This window comes from Helianthus annuus, chromosome 6 (genome assembly GCF_002127325.2).
Source record: "Helianthus annuus cultivar XRQ/B chromosome 6, HanXRQr2.0-SUNRISE, whole genome shotgun sequence".
Classification (NCBI taxonomy): Eukaryota; Viridiplantae; Streptophyta; class Magnoliopsida; order Asterales; family Asteraceae; genus Helianthus; species Helianthus annuus.
In genome coordinates, this window is record NC_035438.2 from 31,781,377 (window position 1) to 31,803,192 (window position 21,816).

Sequence of the window (21,816 nt, forward strand, 5' to 3'; positions counted from 1 at the left end):
TCGAGCTTATGTTGGAGCTTTTATAATAAACGGGTGTGATCTTAAGCTTCACATGTCAAATTCTCATGAACCTATTATTTATATCACTTGTATTTCATATTTTGGATATATTTACATAATAACTATTGGAAATTTGTGAAAATAGCATTTTTCACAAAAATAGGAAAATGATTTTTTCCTATTTTAGACTAGAAATAAATATAAGAAAATGAGCGGGTTTTATATATTTATTTGTGGGTTTGTGTTCTATGTTGGAAGAGCTTCGCAACGAACTAAACCACGTCCAAAACGGAGCTAAGATAAATGAGATATCGATGCTCAAAGTTTGGTGTTTTGAAACTTGAATGCTGAAAAAAGTGGGAAAGTGACACCTTGTCCCACATAGGAGGAGAGATGAAACTTAATGGGGTATTTAAGTGGGAACTATCCATTCTTATTGTTTCATGGAAGCACACACTAAGTGTACTCGCGAAGGGTGCGGAGCACCCTAACTCGCAATCGCACTCGCACACACGCGCGCGCGTGGCGTGGGCGATGAGGCGCAATGTGGCGCTTTGATGGCGCACTTTGCACTTCGCATCCCCGCTTGAGAGCCACCTTTCTATTTTTGACCGCGTGTGCGTGGTGGAGCACAAGAGTTGCAAGGACCAAGTGGTTGGTGATGTGGCATGTAGGCGCATGACCCTGGTGGGTCCTCGCGCAGTGGCGCTTGACGTGGCAGTCATGCGCGTACGCGCGCGAGTACACATGGCATGATTGCGTGCACTGGCACATGGGGCATGGGCACTGAGGTGACGTGCGCGGCGCACCAAAGTGAGCCAAAACGGTGCGACTGTGTGGCGTGCTCGTAAAGGCTTACAGGTGACGTGGCGCACGCGCGCAGGTGCGCATGGGACTGAGCCAGTAAGGCGCACGCGCGCATGGCAATGAGCCAAAGTTTCAGCATTCGAAACTGACGAAGTTAATGCGTTTGACTGTGAATTAAATAATGAATTAAAGTGCATTGAAGACGTTCAATGCAACTTAATTCACCCATTTAATTCATTTTTTCAATTTCTACTTCGAATCTGCAGTATAAATAGGAGATCCCTGCTGCTTAACCAATACACCGAATTTACCAGCTATCTTCTTTCTCTCTATTGAATTCTTCTACATCTTCAAGCAGCAAGGTACACTTTCGGGTTGGGGTCAAGACCGGCAGTGCAACTGCTTTAGCTGTTGTATCCTGGAAACAAACATGTTCTCCTGGGAGACACGAAATTTGTTTTAAGGGACCCGTGTTCAACACGATCCTCAGCTGTGAACAGTGTTTCTGTTCGAAATTTTTGTTCTTGTTTTTCTTTTTCCAGTTGTAATTGTAATTTTACTTTCAGTTTCGTTCTGTAATAGTTCAGTAATTCAATTTAGTAAATTTTTATTTAATTTTGCACGAACGGATCCTATAATAACTAATATATATATATATATATATATATATATAGAGAGAGAGAGAGAGGGGGAGAGAGAGAGAGAGAAAGTGTATTGTACAATTGGCCTTAACGTACGATCGTACGCGGTGAGTATTCCGCACGTTATAAAACCTCAAAATCATAAATCCGCATTTGTCCAAGTTTGTGAACCGCATGTTGGAAGTGTCCGATTTTGTGAAATCGCATGTTGGAACCTTCCGAGTTTGTGAACTGCATGTTGGAATCTTTAGAGTTTGTGAAGTCCGTATGTTGGAATCGTCTTGTTTTGTGAAGTCCACATGGTGAATCTTCTGGGTTTGTGAGTCTTCCGAGTTTGTACGTTAAAATCTGCACGTTATAACCTCAAATCCGCATGTTATATGTTCATCGCGTACGCATCGTACATTAAGCCAATTGTACGTTAACTAACCCCTATATATATATACACACACACTGTTATATAAATAATCATAGTTTAGTATAAATATGTGTAAAAAAATAATTAAATAAAGGGATATTGGATTTTATCACTTCCAACTATTAGGTATTTGTCGCTGCCACTCCCAACTATCACTTTGACTCCCACCACTCCCAACTTAACAATTTGTGTGTTGTGTCACCCCGCATGTGAACATTTCTTAGTGTTTGACTTGTGTTATTGGTGATATTAGGCTAACACTTTGTGAATTACTAATGGTTGCAGGTGAATCTGCTCCTAAAAGACAATGGGAGCCAAAAACCACTCAACCGGAGTGACACAATACACAAAGTGTTAAGTTGGGAGTGATGGGAATCAAAGTGATAGTTGGGGGTGACAACGGCCAATGCTCAATAGTTCAGAGTGATAAAATCCATTAACCCTAAAATAAATAGCAAATAAGAAACAAGTCGAGCCTGATTTTGAAAACTACTTACAAGCCTATCTCAAGTTTGAAAAAAGTACTCATAAATCGAGCTCTAGCTAAGAAGTAGAGTTCTAAAGGAGCCGTGCTCGAGTTTAAGTGAGATCAGACTTGATCCAACATGTTTACACCCTACTTACAAGCTTCTTTACACCCCTACTTGGCTACTTACAAATAGAAACAAAATTGATAACAGCCTATGCTTTCTTTTATATTCACATATAGTACTACATAATCATACAGATATAAATGGTCTTAATTAGGGTAAAAAATTAAATACTTCAATTACCTCCATAAATTATAATTCATAATTGTTGATATGAAAAAAACAGGACACTAATTGTTTTCTTTTATCTAAGAAGAATATTTTGTAATCCGTGTGATTGATGATATATTTTGCAAAAGCATCTTTGGTTGGTCACAAGACACTCGTATATTAAACTAACATCACTAATTTAATAATCGGATATTAAACTAGATAGTGTACAGAAAATACAAAGTCAATATGAAGTATTTTCGTATATTAAACTAACATCACTAATTTAATAATCGGATCACAAGAAACAAACTCAACACAATTTTTAAATAAGAGTTAGATTCATACACTGATATCATATAAGATTAAGATTAACATGTAGTATTGACAAAAGCGACCATCTTGCACACTTATGTTGCTAACACATAAGACCAAAACTAAACTACATAATTATAAATGTCTAATATGGATATTTCTACTAGTATATATAGACACCTATCAGAACAAGAAAAAGGATGTGTTTTTTTTAGATATAGCTTTTTATATTCACTTTTCGACTAATAACTTGTCTTAAATTCATTATTAGTAATCAATCCGTTTTGTTCGACATGCAACTCTCCCATGTCATCTTATAATAGGAACCACATCCAAGAGTTTGAGTTACTTCCAAGATTTAAATCTTCAGCAAGATTTTGTAGGAACCAACCACATCTAAGAGTTTATATTCTTACCTTCAACAATAGAATATGAAACAGTGTATGTTTGTCCCATTGTTATTGTCAATTCCTTCCTACAGCCGTAAACAGTTGACCTAGATAGATAAGGTCCTTTCATGAAAGTCCAACTAGATCCCTACAAATAGCTATAAACTCCTCCTTTAAAGAACCCAAGCAAACATAAACAGCCTTGTTGTAGAATTTTAATCACTAGCACTATCAAAGTTGTCATTGTCAAGAACATCTAATTCATTATTCATCTCATGCTCATGTTCATCAACACCTACATCAACATGAAAATTAAAATCTCTGATCATCTTCCTTCATAACATTGTCTTCATCTACAATATAGCCACTATCATCATCACCACTATGTTCACTATGTTGCTTGTTTTGATCATCACTAAATTCCTCATCCATATTTTCATCATAACTATTATCTTTCACATTATCTATCACCTTCATTAAGATTTATGAAAGGATAGTAATCTCTTATATTCATGTCATTCAGATTAGGGCTAACTTGTACCTCAACAGTGTTACTCAAATCAAATTAAGGGTTAAACAACTAAAAAAATTTCATCCTTAATTATCTATGAAGATCAGTGTTGAAAAATTACTCCAAACTTCGTTGGTATCGTATTCGTCATCTTCTTCCCGTATATGAAATCGTTCCATTTCTTTGATCCGAGACTAGTGTGCTTCGAATTTAAGGAGATTTGTGTGCTTCATTGATTATTAAAGTTATAATCCCTTCACATCCTTAAGTTCATTGTTCTGTAATTAGTAGATAGTTTGTATTTTAATTAGATTAGATAGATAAGTGCGAGGACCGAAAGCGGCAAATTGAAAGTTTGTAACCTACAAACTAAAAGAAGTGACACATCCCTGGAGATGCGACTCTTCGTTGGCGGCAAACATCAGACTCAATCAAGGGACACGTCGATTGAAGGAGAAGACGCAACGGTTCGAGACGCAACTGTTGGATTAGTATAAACAGGGTTTCAATTCATTCGTAATCATTCAGAATCACATAGGGGTGTTCATCGGTTCGGTTCATGGTTTATTTGGTTTATTCGGTTCGGTTTGTTCGGTTTTCAAAATTTTATACCCCAAACCAAAAACCAAACCAAACCAAATTAGGAATATGCAAACCGAACCAAACCAAACCAAATTCAATTCGGTTTGGTTTCGGATAGAAACCAAATAAACCAAATTCAACCAAACTTAACCAAATTGTACCTGAGTACTTCTTTTCCTAATTTATATTTATGTTTGTGTTCTAACTTCCGAACATCAAATCAGCAACTAATTTAAACCTAACAATATATAAATAAAAGACATAGCAAAAGAAAACAAACATATCTATAAAATAGTCGTACACACAACCACAAAGTTAAAACTTCAAAACATAGATCATAGAAAGTATAAATAGACAAGAAGTCTAATGGCACAAAATATAAATAATCTTTAAACTATGGGGATACATATACTTAGATTTTGGGCTAACAAATTGTATATAGTTTATTAAACATTATTATTTTTATTTAATAATTAATTAAATTAACAGTTTATTCGGTTATCCAAATAAACCGAATAATCCAAATAAAAAAATTTGGATCCAAAAACCGAACCAAAAACCATATTCACAATTCGGTTTCGGTTAGAAACCAAACCAAAAACCGAATTCGCTATTCGGATCGGTTTATTCGGTTACAGTTACGGTCGGTTTACAGTTTTTATTTGGTTACGGTTTTTTCTGAACACCCCTAGAATCACATGTACAAAATATTCAGTTTATATTCAAGTTTGATTCATGTTCTAAAGATGAAAGATCAATTAGGGCCAACAATTATGTTGGAACGATGAGGGGATATAAAGGGTTTAAAAAAGAGGGTTAAAGAAAGAATGAGGTGACTTAACCAAGAAAACAAACTGAGTATATCTTAAAGGTTGAAACCTGCATGAAAAAAATAAAATAAAAGGTTGATTTACGTGCTTTTCAAACCTATAGGTTAGAAGTTAGAACCTGCAATTTTATGCATACATAAATGTTTTTTGCATAAATAGGTGGTTTGAACCACAAAAGAGTGTTATTAGGTGGGTTTGAATTATGTTTTCATATTAGGTAAGTTGTGAAACCATACAACGACTTTCATGAACTTTTGTGCACAAAATCAGAGTGTCTGCCAAAAGCTGCATAAAATGTTGAAGATCGCTGAATGATACAGCGACCTTGTGAAGGTCGCTGTTTGAAGTACCAACCTTTGTGAAGGTCACTGTTTGAAGTACTAACCTTATTGAAGGTCGCTTTTTCATATCACAATCTTATATAAAGTCGCAGTTTGATGTACCAATGTTATTGAAGGTCGCTTGTTCATATCACAATCTTATATAAAGTCGCAGAATCATGTTACAATGTTATTGAAGGTCGCTGAATCATATTGCAAGCTTAATAAAAGTTGTTGTTTCATACTACAAAGTTAATGAAGATCGCATAATGATATTGCAATGTTGATATGTGTTCTGAAATTTGAAATTTATATGTTTTATAACCCAACTGTGTCACATAAGAGATGCACACCAAATTCGTGTGTTGTGAACAACATACTGTGTTTGTTAAAAAAATTTAATGTTGAAATTTAAATTGTGTCTCTGTATCATGTTCTTTATTAAAAATGTTCGTTGGTTGATATTTCTGCCGATAGGAAAATTTTGTCAATGTATGATGATTCTCTTGGATCATTCGTCATGATGTTTTTCTCAGTTTTAATTTTCGTATATCAAGTGGGAAGATCTTGTGTGGAGGAGAAAGATTATTCTCATCTACCATCTCCTCCCGTAAGGTGTACGAAGATAATGAAATTTGCTGCTGTGGATGCGTCAACGTCTGTTATTGAGTCTTATGAAAGACCTAGCAGACGCTGTGGTATTTGTCATCTACCACCTCCTCCCGTAAATTATTCTGCCAGTTTTGGAGTTTTGGTGTTGGAATCAGCCCCATGGAGATCCTCCACCATCCTTAACCTTCGACCTCTCATTTCCTTCGCATAAAAAGTTGCATCAGGAAGCTCGATATAAGAAGAAATGAGACGGGATTCACTGTATTTTACTTCTAATTGGAAGCCCGACAAACAGTCTTGCAATTAGAAATGATTTGTTAAAATAGTACGAAGTGAACATTGTATTTCTGCCCCGACAAACAGTCTTGCAATTAGAAATGATTTGTTAAAATACTACGAAATGAACATTATATTTCTGCCTGTATGTAATTAAAATAGTACTACATTTATGTAATTTGCGAGTTTGATAGATCTTATTGTAATGTTGTAATCTTGTTGAATTACCAAATAAATAACCTTTTAAAATTTTGTGTTGTATCATGCCTTGTTGTAACCCTAATTTCAATGATGGTTGAAAAAAAAAATTAGAACCAACACTTCAAACAAATAATAAAATCCGATTAACTGATTAGTTGAAACAAATAACCATTTCAATGTATTTAAAGTTGTTTTAAGAGAACTACCATTTTTACTTTTTTGAATATTTAAAAAATATTATTATATGTATATTCATCCAGAAGATGGTGGGCTCCACCAACAATCTTGTTACTCCAACACTATAAATACTAGTTGTATTAGGTTCTCAACCCACTACACAACCCACTCATCCTTAACATTTCCTAACAAACCAAATCCAGCTTACACAACCCACTCATCCTTATCATATCTTAACATTTCACTTTGTTAGTTCATGGATTCTTTTCGGCCATACCTCGTAAGACTATATTGGGGCGGTGTGTTTTCCTTTGTTAACGGGGCTGTTCAGTTTGACCAATCCATGCTAACAACCTCTTTCCTTATGCGACATAAATCGTCGTATGACGAATTGGTGGATTCAATCTGTAATCATGTTCAACTTCAGAAAGAATCGGTGCGCCTTTCATTGTTACTAGGGTACACGTTTCAGGGCATATCTCAGACAACAAAAATTTTCAACGATGATGGTATTGAAACAATGAACTATTTAGCCCAAGTATCGGAAACCAACTTCATTGCCGAGATCTATGTTCAGTGGGAGGCAGTCAATCCTGTCCAACACATGAGTTTCACAAACCTTCTGCATGACATTACACAACGTAATGTTGTTGACACCCAAGATTCTGATGAAGATGACGAGGGATACAGGCAAACAACTCAAGAACACCACTTGATGCCTGCTGTTGATAACATAGTAGGTCCGTCCTCCCAGTTTCTGGTGGGTGACAACAACAATGACGGTTTTGATGATTCGGAAAGTTGCAGCACCGAAGAACGTTCTGAAAGTGAAGAGGCACCACCATCCGACGAAGGTACTTCTGACGACGAGGCTGCAGTCAACCAACACACTGAGTTGACCCTGGCTCAGCCGAGGCCTATCATTCCAGCGACACATGACGACCCAGACGAGGACGAGGAACTTAGGGATTACATGTGTCCGGATTATGAAGATAATCCAATGGACGTATGGAATCCAAAAGTAAAACAGATACGTCTCGGCATGTATTTCAAGTCAAAACAGGAGGTGGATCTTGCTATCCGAGAATGGAACATTCGCTGTGGAAGGGAAATTTTTGTGATGGATAGCAAACCAACTTTATACAAAGTTAAATGCTACACGAGAAAAAAAAATTTTAAAAACCCTTTTCCTCATGCTCCTTTGTGTGAATGGCGTGCAACGACATCAAAACAGAAACACCAACACCTTTGGCAAATTACCAACTGGGCGCCTGCCCACACTTGTTATTCCACGGTGGTACGCAACAACAACAGGTGCCTTAGATCTAAGGATATCGCTGCACACATCCTGCCACAAATTCGTACAAACATTGCGTTGAAGGTGAAACACATCAGGACGCATATAAAGCAAGCGATGTCTGTCGATGTTACGTATACGAAGGCGTGGCGTGGACGAAGAAAGGCAATTGAGAGGATATATGGAACCTGGGAAAGCAACTTTCAGGAGCTGCCAAAGTACGTGTTACGGCTTCAGTCTCGAAACCCTGGTACGGTGGTTTCATGGTTTCATCACCCACACTCGGCTCCAGGACATCCAACTTTCAAATATGTTTTTTGGGCATTTGGTCCTTCTATTCGCGCGTTTCATCTTTGCCAGCCTGTCATCTCTGTGGACGGCAAACACTTGAAAGGAGGGTACCGTGGTAAGTTGTTGGTTGCGGTAACCAAAAACGCCAACAACTACATAATGCCAGTGGCGTACGCGCTAGTTGACGAAGAGACGGTTCATAGTTGGTGTTGGTTTTTCCAAAATTTGAGAGAGTACGTCACCAAAGATTGTAACAGTAGAATTTGTGTTCTATCAGACCGTCATGCCGGGATAATTAATGCGATGGAGAACCTTCTGGATTGGAGGGAACCAAACGCCTACCACCGTTATTGTCTTCGGCATGTCAGAAGCAATTTTAGTGGTAGGTTCAAGACCAAATCTCTTAGGAAGCTGTGTTGGATGATCGGGAGCACAAGTCAACGAAGAAAGTATGTTTGGGCTGTGAGGGAAATGCAGCTGTTAAATCGGGGTGCTTGGAACTACCAGAACGACATCGACAAAAGCAAGTGGACTATTGTTCATGACCGCGGAAACCGTCGTTGGGGTAACCTTACAACGAACATATCTGAGTCTATGAATAATGTCTTACGGGAAGCAAGACTCCTGCCAGTAAAAGCCTTGATTCATTATACGTTCACCAAGGACGTATCAGAGTATGCTCGCCACGCGCAGATGGCCCAAAGCTGCAATACCCCTCTACCCCCTCGAATTTCGTCCAGGTTTAACAAGTTGCATTTCGTAGCCATGCAACATGAAGTGTCCGTCTACGATGTCAGAGAAGGTCGTTACGCGGTGGTTTCAAGGGAAGAAACCAACGATGACGGTGGAAACGAGTACACCGTTGAATACAGACGCCACCGGTGCTCATGCGGGAAATGGCAAATGCTTAGATTCCCCTGTTCCCATGCTATCGCCGTTTGCGCTTGGAGGGGTGAGCAACCACATGACGTTACCCACTCCATATTCCACACCACCACCTATCAGGAACAGTATAGCGGTCATTTTTTCACCCTTGGACACAAAGATGAGTGGGAAGAAGCTGACTGGACAATTCAAGGGGATCCTTCGAGGGTCACAACACATCGTGGCAGGGTTCGTTCAAGAAGAATTCAAAACGAGATGGATGTTAACTACCACGATGAACCCCAGGCACGTCGATGCAGCAGATGCGGAGAAACCGGGCACAACAGGAAGACCTGTCGCCGACGTTAAGTTAGTATCTTTTTGTGGTTTTAATGTTAACTGTTAGGTGTATCCTCCTATGTTTTGTGTTTGGTATTTCTGTTTGAATTCTCAATTGGTGGTGTAATTTAACAATTAAGACATGTGTTCCAAAAAAATGAGTTTTTACGACTATTAATTTAAGAAAATTCACAAACACAAAACACAAAATTCACAATCTTTTACATTGACCATCACATTAATATAAACATCAAAGAACATTACGCGGTTTATTTTAATTTAGGAGAATTCACGAACACACAATACATCTACCAATACAGGAACCCCTAAGTCACTAACGACGGCATCATCTGATAACGCATTCGAGTCATGTTCTGGAATCAAAAGGATGTATCTGAGTCGCTGTCAATGTTGTGATATTGTTCCCATGGATCATCACTAACGACGGCATCATCTGATAACGCATTAGAGTCACGATCACTGTCGTATTGGTGGTAGCACAAGCTATGGTAGATGCATCCAAACCTACATATCGGGGGGTATGGTTCTAAAACCCTTGACGATGCAGGGTTAGGGTTCTGCACAATCCAAGGACTTTGAGGTCGTTGCATAAAGGAGGTAGGATTATGATTTTGATGTTCAACATATGGTGGTGGGCGAGGATGTTGGTTGAGGGGTGAAGGTCTGGGAGGGGCATGCAGGTGTTCAGTGGAGGGGAGCACACTGTTAGGGTTTGGTTGTCGACCAATATGGTTACTGTTGGTTTGAAGTGCAAGAAAGTTACGGTTGGGTTGTGGTTGAACAGAGTTAACGTTGGGTTGTGGATGAACAGTGTTACGGTTCGGTTGTGGCTGAACAGAGTTGCGGTTTGGTTGTCGTTCAACATTTGCAGGGTTTGGCTCCCCTTCATGTATATGCAAATGAAAATGAATGTGTAATTCGTTATCACCATCTGCCATCCGAATAACTAGTGGGGTGAGGTAAAGATGTGAAGACATATTTGGGTGATAGGTGGTATTTATAGACAGGAGAAGCATAGGGGTGGGTAGTTATTATAATACTAGTACAATAAATTACTGATACAATAAAGTACAATAAACTTCTTCCACTAAAGAGATAGAAAAGGACAAAAAACTTTCAAGTAAACACCACTACAACAAACATCATGATAGAAACGGAGCAACCCTATTTCCAATGGCAGTCACCACTAGATGATAGTTCCGAGTCTGACTCTTCTCCAGAATATGGGTTGTGCCAAACACAGGACCAGTCTTCTTCTTCTTCCTCATAGTTCCAAGCTTCCTTCAGGACTTCTGGGTCGTAATATTCCTCCGGGTTAGGGTTGAAATCAAACTGTTGATTGTCATAGGTCCAAACTTTTTTAACAATGGGGATTTCTTCAACCTCTTTATTTCTTCCATGAACGTCCTTCTGTTTCGCCAGTTGCTGATTCTCAACTGCACCGGAAGACGATCCTCCTTCCTCCACAGGTTCTGATTTTGTTGATTTCTTTCCTTCCTCCAGAACAGTAACCTTTGGGGGTAGTTCCCATTCCAAAATAGCTTTCATGTCTTCTTCAGTTAAGCAATTGTTTTGAAAGTGGGAGAAAGGAGGTAACCGTTTGCCAACATTGCGCTTATCCATTACTACGAAATGGTATTGCAAAGAAGAGTGATGAGGTGGTACCAATGGAGGGCCTTTTATAGATGAAACAGCGACCTAGTATAACATCTCTGAATGAAACAACGACCTAGTATAACATCTCTGAATGAAACAGCGACCTAGTATAACATCTCTGTATGAAACAGCGACCTGGTATAACATCTCTGAATGAAACAACGACCTACTATAACATCTCTGAATAAAACAGCGACCTAGTATAACATCTCTGAATGAAACTGCGACCTAGTATAACATCTCTGGATAAATAGTCACTCATACCCCCATCTCGAATTGCACCAACGACACACAACAAATGGGGGACCCGGAAGACTCGTTATTGGAGTTGGAGGAAGTCCCTGATACCCCCTCCCCCCTGAGAAGATCCCCAGAAAGACACGCTGGTATTATTACCCAACAGAAGAGTCTAGATCGTGGTCAAAAAATGTAAGGGCATTTTATCATAACGGATATTCTTCTTTCTGTTATAGCGGATTCCTTGGAAGGAGACAACTCGGATCCGAGTTTTGGGGTGCCCTACTTGGATACGAGAACTACGGTTACTTGTCGCCACTGGTAAGGAGTATAAATTATTAAAACCCTCCGAAAATTTATTTTTATTCTTATGTTATAAAACTTTCACCGTTGTAGCATGTGTGTGGGTGGGTAACGAGAATGATGAGGTTCAGATGGATTTTAAAAAAAAATCCAAAAGACCAGAACAACTGTTTCCATGGACGATTCTCCCACCTCAATTTCTCGACCTTTTGGAAGAGAATCCTAACCATCGTGCGTTACCTTTTGCTATTGGATTAAAGGAACATTACCCTCCATTTTGGGACATCGATACGGTAACACTTACATCCCCCACTGTATATATCTTAAACCAAATACGTTTATCTTATTTATTTTTGTCTCAGGTTTATATTCCAATCTGTGTTGACCTTCAAGACTGGTTCATGGTTCGTGTTGATATGCGGACACTTCACCTCACTTTGTATTTTACTGGGATGTGTACTTCAAGTGTTTCTGATGGGTCAAGCTTGATTCAAGTTAGGGTATACCCAACCCTAATAAAATTTGAATCGTTATTCAAAACATTTTTGGAACAAATTGCATACTGGGAACATTCTGGACGCCCACATGTGGAAAACACAATGGTGACACATACTGAAGTTTGCTAACATCAAAAGGAAAACCCGGGACCAGATTCAGGGGTGTTAGTTTGTATGTTGTTAAGTAAACTGGTTAATGACGAGGACGTCGGGATTGGGGGAGATGTTGTCGAGGCTTGCACGAAATACAGACGAGAGATGGCGGATGAGTTTTATGCAGCTCGTTTTTCACCCCCAAAACGAAAGGAAACGACCTCTGGCGAGACAACGCCAATGCCCCAAGTCCTTATTCACCCTTACATGTAGTAAAACGTGTAATTGTTTATCGTACTTGTATTAAATTATTAAATATCAATTTCGAATTTTCTTGTCAAAAAGCCAAAAATGGCTTTTTGGCCGTTTTGCCCCCCCTCAAAACGAGAGGAGACGACCTCTGGCGAGACAACGCCAATGCCCCTGGTCCTTATTCACCGTAGCATACGACACGAAGAAACCCGGTGATGGCGAACTGCGACGCACCGGTGAGATAACAGACCCAGAAAACGCAAGGTTGGCCCTTTTTGACAAAAAGCCAAAAATGGCTTTTTGGCCGTTTTCCCCCCTCAAAACGAGAGGAGACGACCTCTGGCGAGACAACGCCAATGCCCCTGGTCCTTATTCACCCTAGCATACGACACAAAGAAACCCGGTGATGGCGAACTGCGACGCATCAGTGAGATAACAGACCCAGAAAACGCAAGGTTGGCCCTTTTTATCAAAAAGCCAAAAATGGCTTTTTGGCCGTTTCCCCCCCCCCCCCAAAACGAGAGGAGACGACCTCTGGCGAGACAACGCCAATGCCCCTGGTCCTTATTCACCCTAGCATACGACACGAAGAAACCCGGTGATGGCGAACTGCGACGCACCGGTGAGATAACAGACCCAGAAAACGCAAGGTTGGCCCTTTCTGACAAAAAGCCAAAAATGGCTTTTTGGCCGTTTTCCCCCCCTCAAAACGAGAGGAGACGACCTCTGGCGAGACAACGCCAATGCCCCTGGTCCTTATTCACCCTAGGATACGACACGAAGAAACCCGGTGATGGCGAACTGCGACGCACCGGTGAGATAACAGACCCAGAAAACGCAAGGTTGACCCTTTCTGACAAAAAGCCTAATATGTCGGAATATGACGAAACATTAAATTTTTATAATAAAGAAAGTACAAAAGAACAATTCATAAACAAGAACAACATTCATCCTACATACAACGCCATCTATAAAGCTCGTTAGCCATGTGGCGACGGTAGTTGGTACAACTCTCTTCTACGTCAGTTTCATCAATGAGCGACTTGCCTCTTACAAGGTTCTCCATCGTCATACAGACAACCACCCCTGAATTAGCAATGTTACCATTGTCCTGAGGCACACCCTCTTGAACATAACCAAATGAAACTTTTTTCTTTGTGTAGTATCTCGAGTTTCGCCAATAGTGGATTTGGTCAAGAAAATGCTAGAAGAAAATTGGAAAAATGTCCATCACGTGTTCAACAAGCCGTCTTTTTTCATTTCCCGATCTTTTATCAGTCCAATATTGTGTTATTTCCATGTTAAACATATCAACACGGAATAGTAACCAGTCCTCCTGCTTAATTCATATCGGAATATACAAATAATCAACCTCCCAAAATGGAGGGTATGGTTCCTTCTTTCCCGCCATGTCTACCGCTCTTAAACAATCCTTCGTATAACACACGTCTTCATAAAATTGCGGAGGTAAAACCGTCCAACGCAATTTCCTTGACGGGTTTTTTAAAAGTTTAGATTGTCGAAGCCGCATCAGCCTTAATGTCCACGCTTGAACATGCTGCCATAAACAAAATATATATCTAATCAGTGATTTGTATAATCAAAATTTAATAATGGTAGGATTGGGTTTACAATGTCATTTAGGCATGCACTAGATTCGTAGCCTAGTAGGCTACCCCAAAAGCTTCTAGGTAGTTGTATTTCCCCTAAAAAGCGAGAATAACAAAAAGGGGAATCCCCGTTTAGGTAAAACTCAACAGCATCCCTTGACCAATTTTCGGAATTTTCGGTTGGAAATGCAAAATTTTTTCTTTCTGGAGGGCTGCCACCAGGTTTACTCGACTGAGCGGATGACCCACGGTTATTTAGCACGACCTCGGTCGGCTTTGGAAAAGACGAAGTGCTAGAACGACCGGTTGGACGTCTTAACTTGTTTAGAATCGAAAATGACTTTCTCTGGACCACATGCGAATTGTTTTGCTCATCAGCTACTTGATTGTCACCTTGGTTAGCCATAAAGGTGGTTGTGGTTTTTGTGGACTTCTCATTCACTATGGTAGGGGTATTTATAGTGGGTGGAAATTGATTTAAAAATACTTTTTCTTTTTGAGAAAAATGCTTATTAGTTTAACATTGTGAAATGTCCTTTATACCCTTAATGATAAACAAATATAAATACCTCATGATTGTGTTAGTTTTGTGTTTTTTTTAGTATCAGTTTACTTAGAAAAATAAAATAATAATAAAATATATTGCACAAATAACAAAAACAAAAACCACAATATATTTATTTCACAATGTATTACACAATATATTTATTTCACAAAGTATTACACTCTATGGGTCATTCGGTGGTGGTGGAAACAGGTTCAAGTCGAGACTCCAGTTTAAGGGGTTTGGTTCAACATCTGCATAACGGTTTCGGTGATCTTCGTTACTTTGGTTTGGGGGCCAATACTGATAGTCTGTTTGGGTCTCCGGCATAAATGTTATCATCTGTGACGCGGGGGTAACAAACCCTGCCAGACTTGTGTTGGGGTCCATCATATGGGATGAGGGGCTAAAAAACCCCGCCTGACTTATGTTTGGGTCTACAAACTGATTGTTGTTACCCATATCATTCTGTTGGGGGTTCAATAAGTCACTGACGTCAAAACCCTCGGAGCATGCCGTAGCCAACACTGACTGCCATAATCCACCCATATCAGTATTACCAAGGTTTACCGCAAAATTTACATCTTCGTTACCACCGGATCCTGATCCCCCCCTGTTTCGAAGTTTGGGCCCCAATTTGATGTCCCGGCCTCTTCAACGTTTCTACCACCACGAGCACGACGTTGGGGCCTGCCTACCCTCTGTGTACGAGGATATGAAACAAGGTCCACCGGCTCCTGTGACAGATGAGTCGGATATTGTGTGTATTGTGGAACATTAGACATCTCAAGGGCCCGATACGCCGCACCATGAATAACGTCCACATCTTCAGATCGGTGAATTAGACCCATCGTCTCCGACTGCAAAAAAAATAATTAATAATTAATTTTTTTACTAAAAATAAAAAAGATAACTTTCAATAATTTTAAACTTGTATATACCATCATTTGGACCCTTGCTCTATCGTCTTGAAAACCGCTCGTAGGGCCAGCTGACAACTGTGGGTTAGACACATATAACACCGTATGTTCCATGTACCACGACATGTAATCATTGGCAACTCCAACAGATGTCATGAGTTCCCCGGTCACCAAGTTTTGATGACGTGCCTCCCACTGACTAACATACGGTGCGTGACGACTTAACCAGTTCCAGCCGGTTTTCCCGCTCCGGTTCTTGGAATGAAGTCTGGCATGCTCATTATGATCTATGGCAATTGGGTTAGGTATATACTGGAACATGCCAAACTGTCTCATCACTCGTTGACGATAGTGATGCTCCACAACCGAGTAGCATAGCAGAGGGCAACAACTCCGCCAAATTCCCATACCACTCCGACATATATCGGGGAGTCTACCCACAATGTCGTCGTATGGTCTCCAATTAAACTGCAACAAAAAAAATATTCAATCATTAGAAACGTGTTCAAACAAACTTAAATTTTATATGTCAACAACTAACAACCATACCGTTGCCTCGGTCATTGATTGCAGCTGAGATCTATATGTTCTCAGGCAATGTGTGGAAACATCTGTACACGTTAAGCTTCCCTTCCACCTAAAAGGATAAATAAAAAAATAACATAAGTCAGGTATATATATACAAATAATAAATTTAATTATTTCCAATTCACACTACCGAGCAGCTAACGGGGCATTGTACTGGAACCGGGCAACAGCAGGAGCAAAACAACAAAACCTCTCCCAAGCCCACACTTGTAGAAGTGCAACTGGGCCAGTAATGGCTATAGCATTAGGTGCTGTAGCATTACAAAGGTTTTTGTAAAGGAGAGCTAACACAGCACCGCCCCAACTATATCCCGAACATGCGGGCAAGTCTACCAGAAATTCTAAAAATTTGACATCAATCAGGTGGTTTGCATTATCAGGAAAGATTGTGCACCCTATCAAATAAAATATTATTTGACGTGCACGAAAAATACAATCTTCATCTGATGCTTCATTTTCAGAAAAATTGGATGACGTTATTTGTGCTAAAACTCGGGTGGACTTAACCCTTTTGCCCTTCACATCAGCTTCCTCTGGGGTAAACTCCAACACCGTTTGACACTTGTCTCGTACAGTATACATCGACATACCAGTGTCAGCCCCAGAAATAGGCAACCCATCTATCGGTAGCCCCCACAACACGTTGACATCCTGTAATGTCACGGTCGTTTCTCCAAAAGGAAGGTGAAACGTGTGAGTTTCTGGCCTCCATCTCTCAACCAACGCAGTTATTAAGGCGTAGTCAACATACTTGTACCCAATTTGCAGTATCCCGCTGAATCCTGCTGCATGTATTAAACCTTCTACCCTTCCACTAACCGGATTTTCTTTCATATGTTGCCAGAACGTTCGATCTGATCGTCTAATATTTAATGGCTCCTCATACGCTGTTGGATTTTTGAATACCTCAAACGCACGGTGATTCTTGTCCAAGAACAACACCGATGCATTAATCGGACCAGGATGACATTCAAAATTCATCTTTGGCTGATAAAACTTGACTGAATATTTATCGGTAATGAAAGGATTGAAGCTTCGTTTGATATTGGAAATGTATCTCGAGTGCTTTGCTTTATGTTCATATGTAAAGACTTCAATCTGTGCCTCATTTTTCGAATTCATGGTGAAAGCCAGTATTTTTCTTACACTACAGTTGAATTCTCTTACACAAAACTATTCAACTTAGCAGGTTTGATTCCATATCATGTGAGAGCCTAGGCTCAAGTCATATCACCTTTACATTTACCCCTCACATTTCATGCAGCAAATGGACAAAAAGCTCAAACAGTCACCTATTACACTAGCAAACGAAAGCTGCATGTACATTCTGCAAAGATTGTCGTTATTTACAAAGATTGTGACACCATATTGCGATCTTCAATAAGCTTGCAATATGATTCAGCGACCTTTATTAACTTTGTAGATTGATACAACGAATTTATATAAGATTGTGATATGAAAATGCGACCTTCAATAACATTGGTACATCAAACTGCGACTTTATATAAGATTGTGATATGAAAAAGCGACCTTCTATAACATTGCTACATGAAACTGCGACCTTCAATAACATTGCTACATGATTCTGCGACCTTCACAAAGGTTGGTACTTCAAACAGCGACCTTCACAAAGGTTGGTACTTCAAACAGCGACCTTCACAAGGTCGCTGTATCATTCAGCGAGCTTCAGCATTTTATGCAGCTTTTGGCAGACACTCTGATTTTGTGCAGAAAAGTTATTTGAAAGTCGTTGTATGGTTTCACAACTTACCTAAATATGAAAACATAATTCAAACCCACCTAATAACACTCTTTGGTGGTTCAAACCACCTATTTATGCAAAAAATTCCATAAATGTTGATTTATGTGATTTTGTCTAATATGTGGTTATATGTTTTGGGCCTTGATTATTAAAAGCTTGAGACTTTGAGTATATCTTAATTAATTGGGCTTTTGTACTTAATTAAGGTGGTACATACAAAGTTGGATGCTTTCAGCTGGTTTTCTTGTGATCATTGTAAATAGCTATGCTTTGACTAGAATTTTACATCTCTGGGTGGAATTTATTTGGGCATTTCAGCATACAGTTCCATAATGCGTCGGGCTATTCCCGGTCCAGTCGGCCAGTTTTGACAAAGTTATCGGCCGAACTGCCACAGTTTTGGAAACGACACACCAAACCGGCTGATTTAGCAGTTTGATGGTGCAACCCGATATTTTTTCAACTTGTATTATTTTTTTTAAAATGACAAACATGGTTTATGAATATAATACATATGCGCAACTATATATTCCAAATATGGAAAGATAAATAAATAAAAAAAGGCTAAATGGGCGGTTCGATTTACAAGGCCAGTTCAAAGTTCCGAAAATAGTCATCCGGGACCGTATAAATCTCAAACTGGCCAACTTGCTTCGGTTGAGCAATTAAGTCTGCTTCAACGGTTTATGAAATCAAAATACTTTGTTTATAATGGAATATTAGCTAACTAATTCTTCAGGCTTTCGTGGTAAATATAAGCTAAACAAATACCGTTAAAGTTCAGTACCAAGTTCAGAGTTGGTACTTGGTAGGTCACAGTTTTAACCGAAATGATCAAAATATAATTTCCTGTTCTGGGATTAGCAGGGTTGTTTGACACACTTCTTAACAAAGTAGTGATTTAAAACTAGTCTTGTGAGTTTGTGCACTAAAAGACAAATGATTATTGTTTATAAAATATTCAGTGTCCTCTAATAATGACTAAATACAATTTAACAGTTGGTTTGTTATTTGAGTCACTGCAAAATTTGAAGTTATAAACTTATAATAAGTAATGGAACTTTAATAAATGTCTTTCTGTTAGATCTATAGTGACCGCAAAGGTTCAGTCTCTCACACGCTGCATTCCTGATCTTGATCCTTATCAAGATGATGCCCAACTGAAAGTTATCAAGAGCACACAAGATGAACTCAGGTCCACAGGCTTTAAATGCTCAAATGACGTCCGCTTTTAGCTCGAACTGATTTCCTGCTAAAAATAGTAAGTTAGCTTCTAAAGTATGGCTCACTTTCTCTTTATATCCTATGACAATTGTGTTCATATGATGCAAACAATAACAAACCACCCCATTCATTTCACTATATAAAGTCTCGCATTTCGTTTCACTTTCCTTCATCAAATTATTTACAAATCCGTCATGGAATGTAATAAGGTTTTCGTTCTTTCTATCTCTCTTGCTTTGTTTATCGGTGTGGTCAATTGCATTGACTTCACCGAAAAGGACTTAGCCACAGATAAGAGCCTGTGGGATTTGTATGAAAGATGGGGAAGCCAGCATATGGTTTCAAGGGCCCCTGATGAAAAAAAGAAACGGTTCAATGTGTTCAAGTATAACGTGAACCACATTAACCGAGTGAACCAGCTGGGCAAACCGTACAAGCTGAAACTCAACGAGTTTGCTGATATGACTAACCATGAGTTCAAGGCTGGTTTTGATTCAAAAATCTTGCACTTCAGGATGCTAAAAGGCAAAAGGCGACAGACCCCGTTCACGCATGCGAAGACCACTGATCCACCGCCATCCATTGACTGGAGGACGAATGGAGCCGTCAACCCTATCAAGAACCAAGGCCGATGTGGTATGTATATTGGGCGGGTCTGGTGGGTTGGGCATTCGGGTCAAAACGGGTGATTTTTTATCTGGGTCGAGAGAGGTCTAGGGTCAGGTTTGGTTTATCCTAACCACTTGTCTAAATTTATTAACTTAATTTTATTATTAGTTTGAGTAAATATCGCGAAAGATATAGTAAGTAGTAATTTTAATTTCCTAAATAAAAAGATCTTGTAGGGAGTGTGTTATAAATACGCCTTGGGTTACTTTTGACCCGTTGGACATGTTACAGATAACCCGAACTGAACCGTTCATAAATAAATGGTTTTAGTTGGGCCATAAGAACTTACTTCCAAAGAGTAACTTATTAATACAACGATTCAGTAGGTTGTATGCACTCAAAATGCTCTGTTGTTACTTTCGACCCATTTGACCTTGACCCGTTCTTAAGTAAATGGGTTGAAAATTTCATTTATTCTCAATATGGAGTCTTTTTAACCTTGTTACAGGTAGTTGTTGGGCGTTTTCAACCATAGTTGGGGTGGAGGGTATCAACAAAATCAAGACTAACCAGCTAGTATCCTTATCTGAGCAAGAGCTTGTTGATTGTGAAACCGATTGCGAAGGATGCAATGGTGGTTTAATGGAAAATGGATATGAGTTCATTAAGGAAACCGGTGGGGTTACAACCGAGCAAATTTACCCATATTTTGCCCGCAATGGACGCTGTGATATATCAAAGGTACCACTTATGTTAAAGAGTTGAACTCAAATTTCATAGCAAAATGGTAGACTTTGCTTAGTGTAAATGGAAATGGTTTAATGGGTCAAAACTTTATGTCAAATGGGTCGAAAAATTGCTGAAAGTGTATCTTATTTATGAAACTAGATAAAATATCAAATCTATAATCATATGTGACAAACTAATTATTTATATATAATTGTTATGTTATGCAGAGAAACTCGCCTGTAGTGAAAATCGATGGTTTTGAAAATGTACCCGCCAACGATGAGAGCGCGATGTTGAGAGCCGTTGCTAATCAGCCCGTCTCAATTGCTATAGATGCTGGAGGTCTTAATTTCCAATTTTACTCTCAGGTAAAATAAAATAAAATAAAAATATAAAAAATACTAATTCATATGCTATGTAGATATGTTAAGATTCTTGATGATGTTTAATAGGGTGTTTTCAACGGGGCGTGTGGGACCGAGCTGAACCATGGTGTGGCCATTGTGGGGTACGGGACAACTCAAGATGGAACGAATTATTGGATCGTGAGGAACTCGTGGGGAACTGGGTGGGGCGAACAAGGTTACGTCAGGATGCAGCGTGGGGTTAACGTGCCTGAGGGATTGTGTGGGTTAGCCATGGATGCATCTTACCCGATTAAGGCATCATCGGTTAACCTTTAAAATGTGACTAAAGATGAGTTCTAGGATCATGAAATTCCATCTTCATATGTTTTCTAGTTCTTTTGTTTCTAGTTATTTATGGTTTTGCTTAATGATGATAGAAGACCACAAATAAAAGATTTGAATTCCTCCTTAAGAGACTACTGTTTCGTACCAGTTATTTATATTATGGAAAAGAAAACTGAACCATTTCTATACTATTTACTTTGATACCATTTCCTATTAGTATTTTTTTTTTTATTTTGATTTGGCCTAAAAATATATTTCAATAAGTGTGACCTTTTAAAATGTGCATTCTCTTTTTTGTTCATCTAGACAGGGTGTTTAAAAAATCGAATTTCAAATATTCAAATTTATTGAATCGAATCAATTGAGTTTTAAATCACTGAATTAAATTGTGTGTGTAAAAATCGAATCGAAAATCACAAATTCGTATTCAATTTAAAAGTCGATTACAACACTTGAACCCAAATCGAAT

The 21,816-nt window shown here is 39.1% G+C and overlaps 2 protein-coding genes across 2 annotated transcripts; one reads left to right on the plus strand and one right to left on the minus strand.

Moving 5' to 3' along the window:
- Positions 1-15,006: 15,006 nt before the first annotated feature.
- Positions 15,007-17,312, minus strand: LOC110887819 (serine/threonine-protein phosphatase 7 long form homolog). Its single transcript, XM_022135386.2, has 5 exons — positions 16,462-17,312; positions 16,293-16,380; positions 15,765-16,211; positions 15,417-15,683; positions 15,007-15,354 (listed from the first exon to the last, which is right to left on the minus strand). Exons 1-5 carry the CDS (start codon positions 17,310-17,312, stop codon positions 15,007-15,009), a joined length of 2,001 nt encoding a protein of 666 aa, XP_021991078.2.
- A 1,889-nt stretch (positions 17,313-19,201) lies between these two features.
- On the plus strand, positions 19,202-21,535 carry LOC110889687 (vignain). The gene is made up of 4 exons (XM_022137248.2): positions 19,202-19,953; positions 20,435-20,667; positions 20,883-21,023; positions 21,108-21,535. The coding sequence occupies exons 1-4, from the start codon at positions 19,512-19,514 to the stop codon at positions 21,336-21,338; spliced, it is 1,047 nt and encodes a 348-aa protein (XP_021992940.1). The 5' UTR covers positions 19,202-19,511; the 3' UTR covers positions 21,339-21,535.
- Positions 21,536-21,816: the final 281 nt, after the last annotated feature.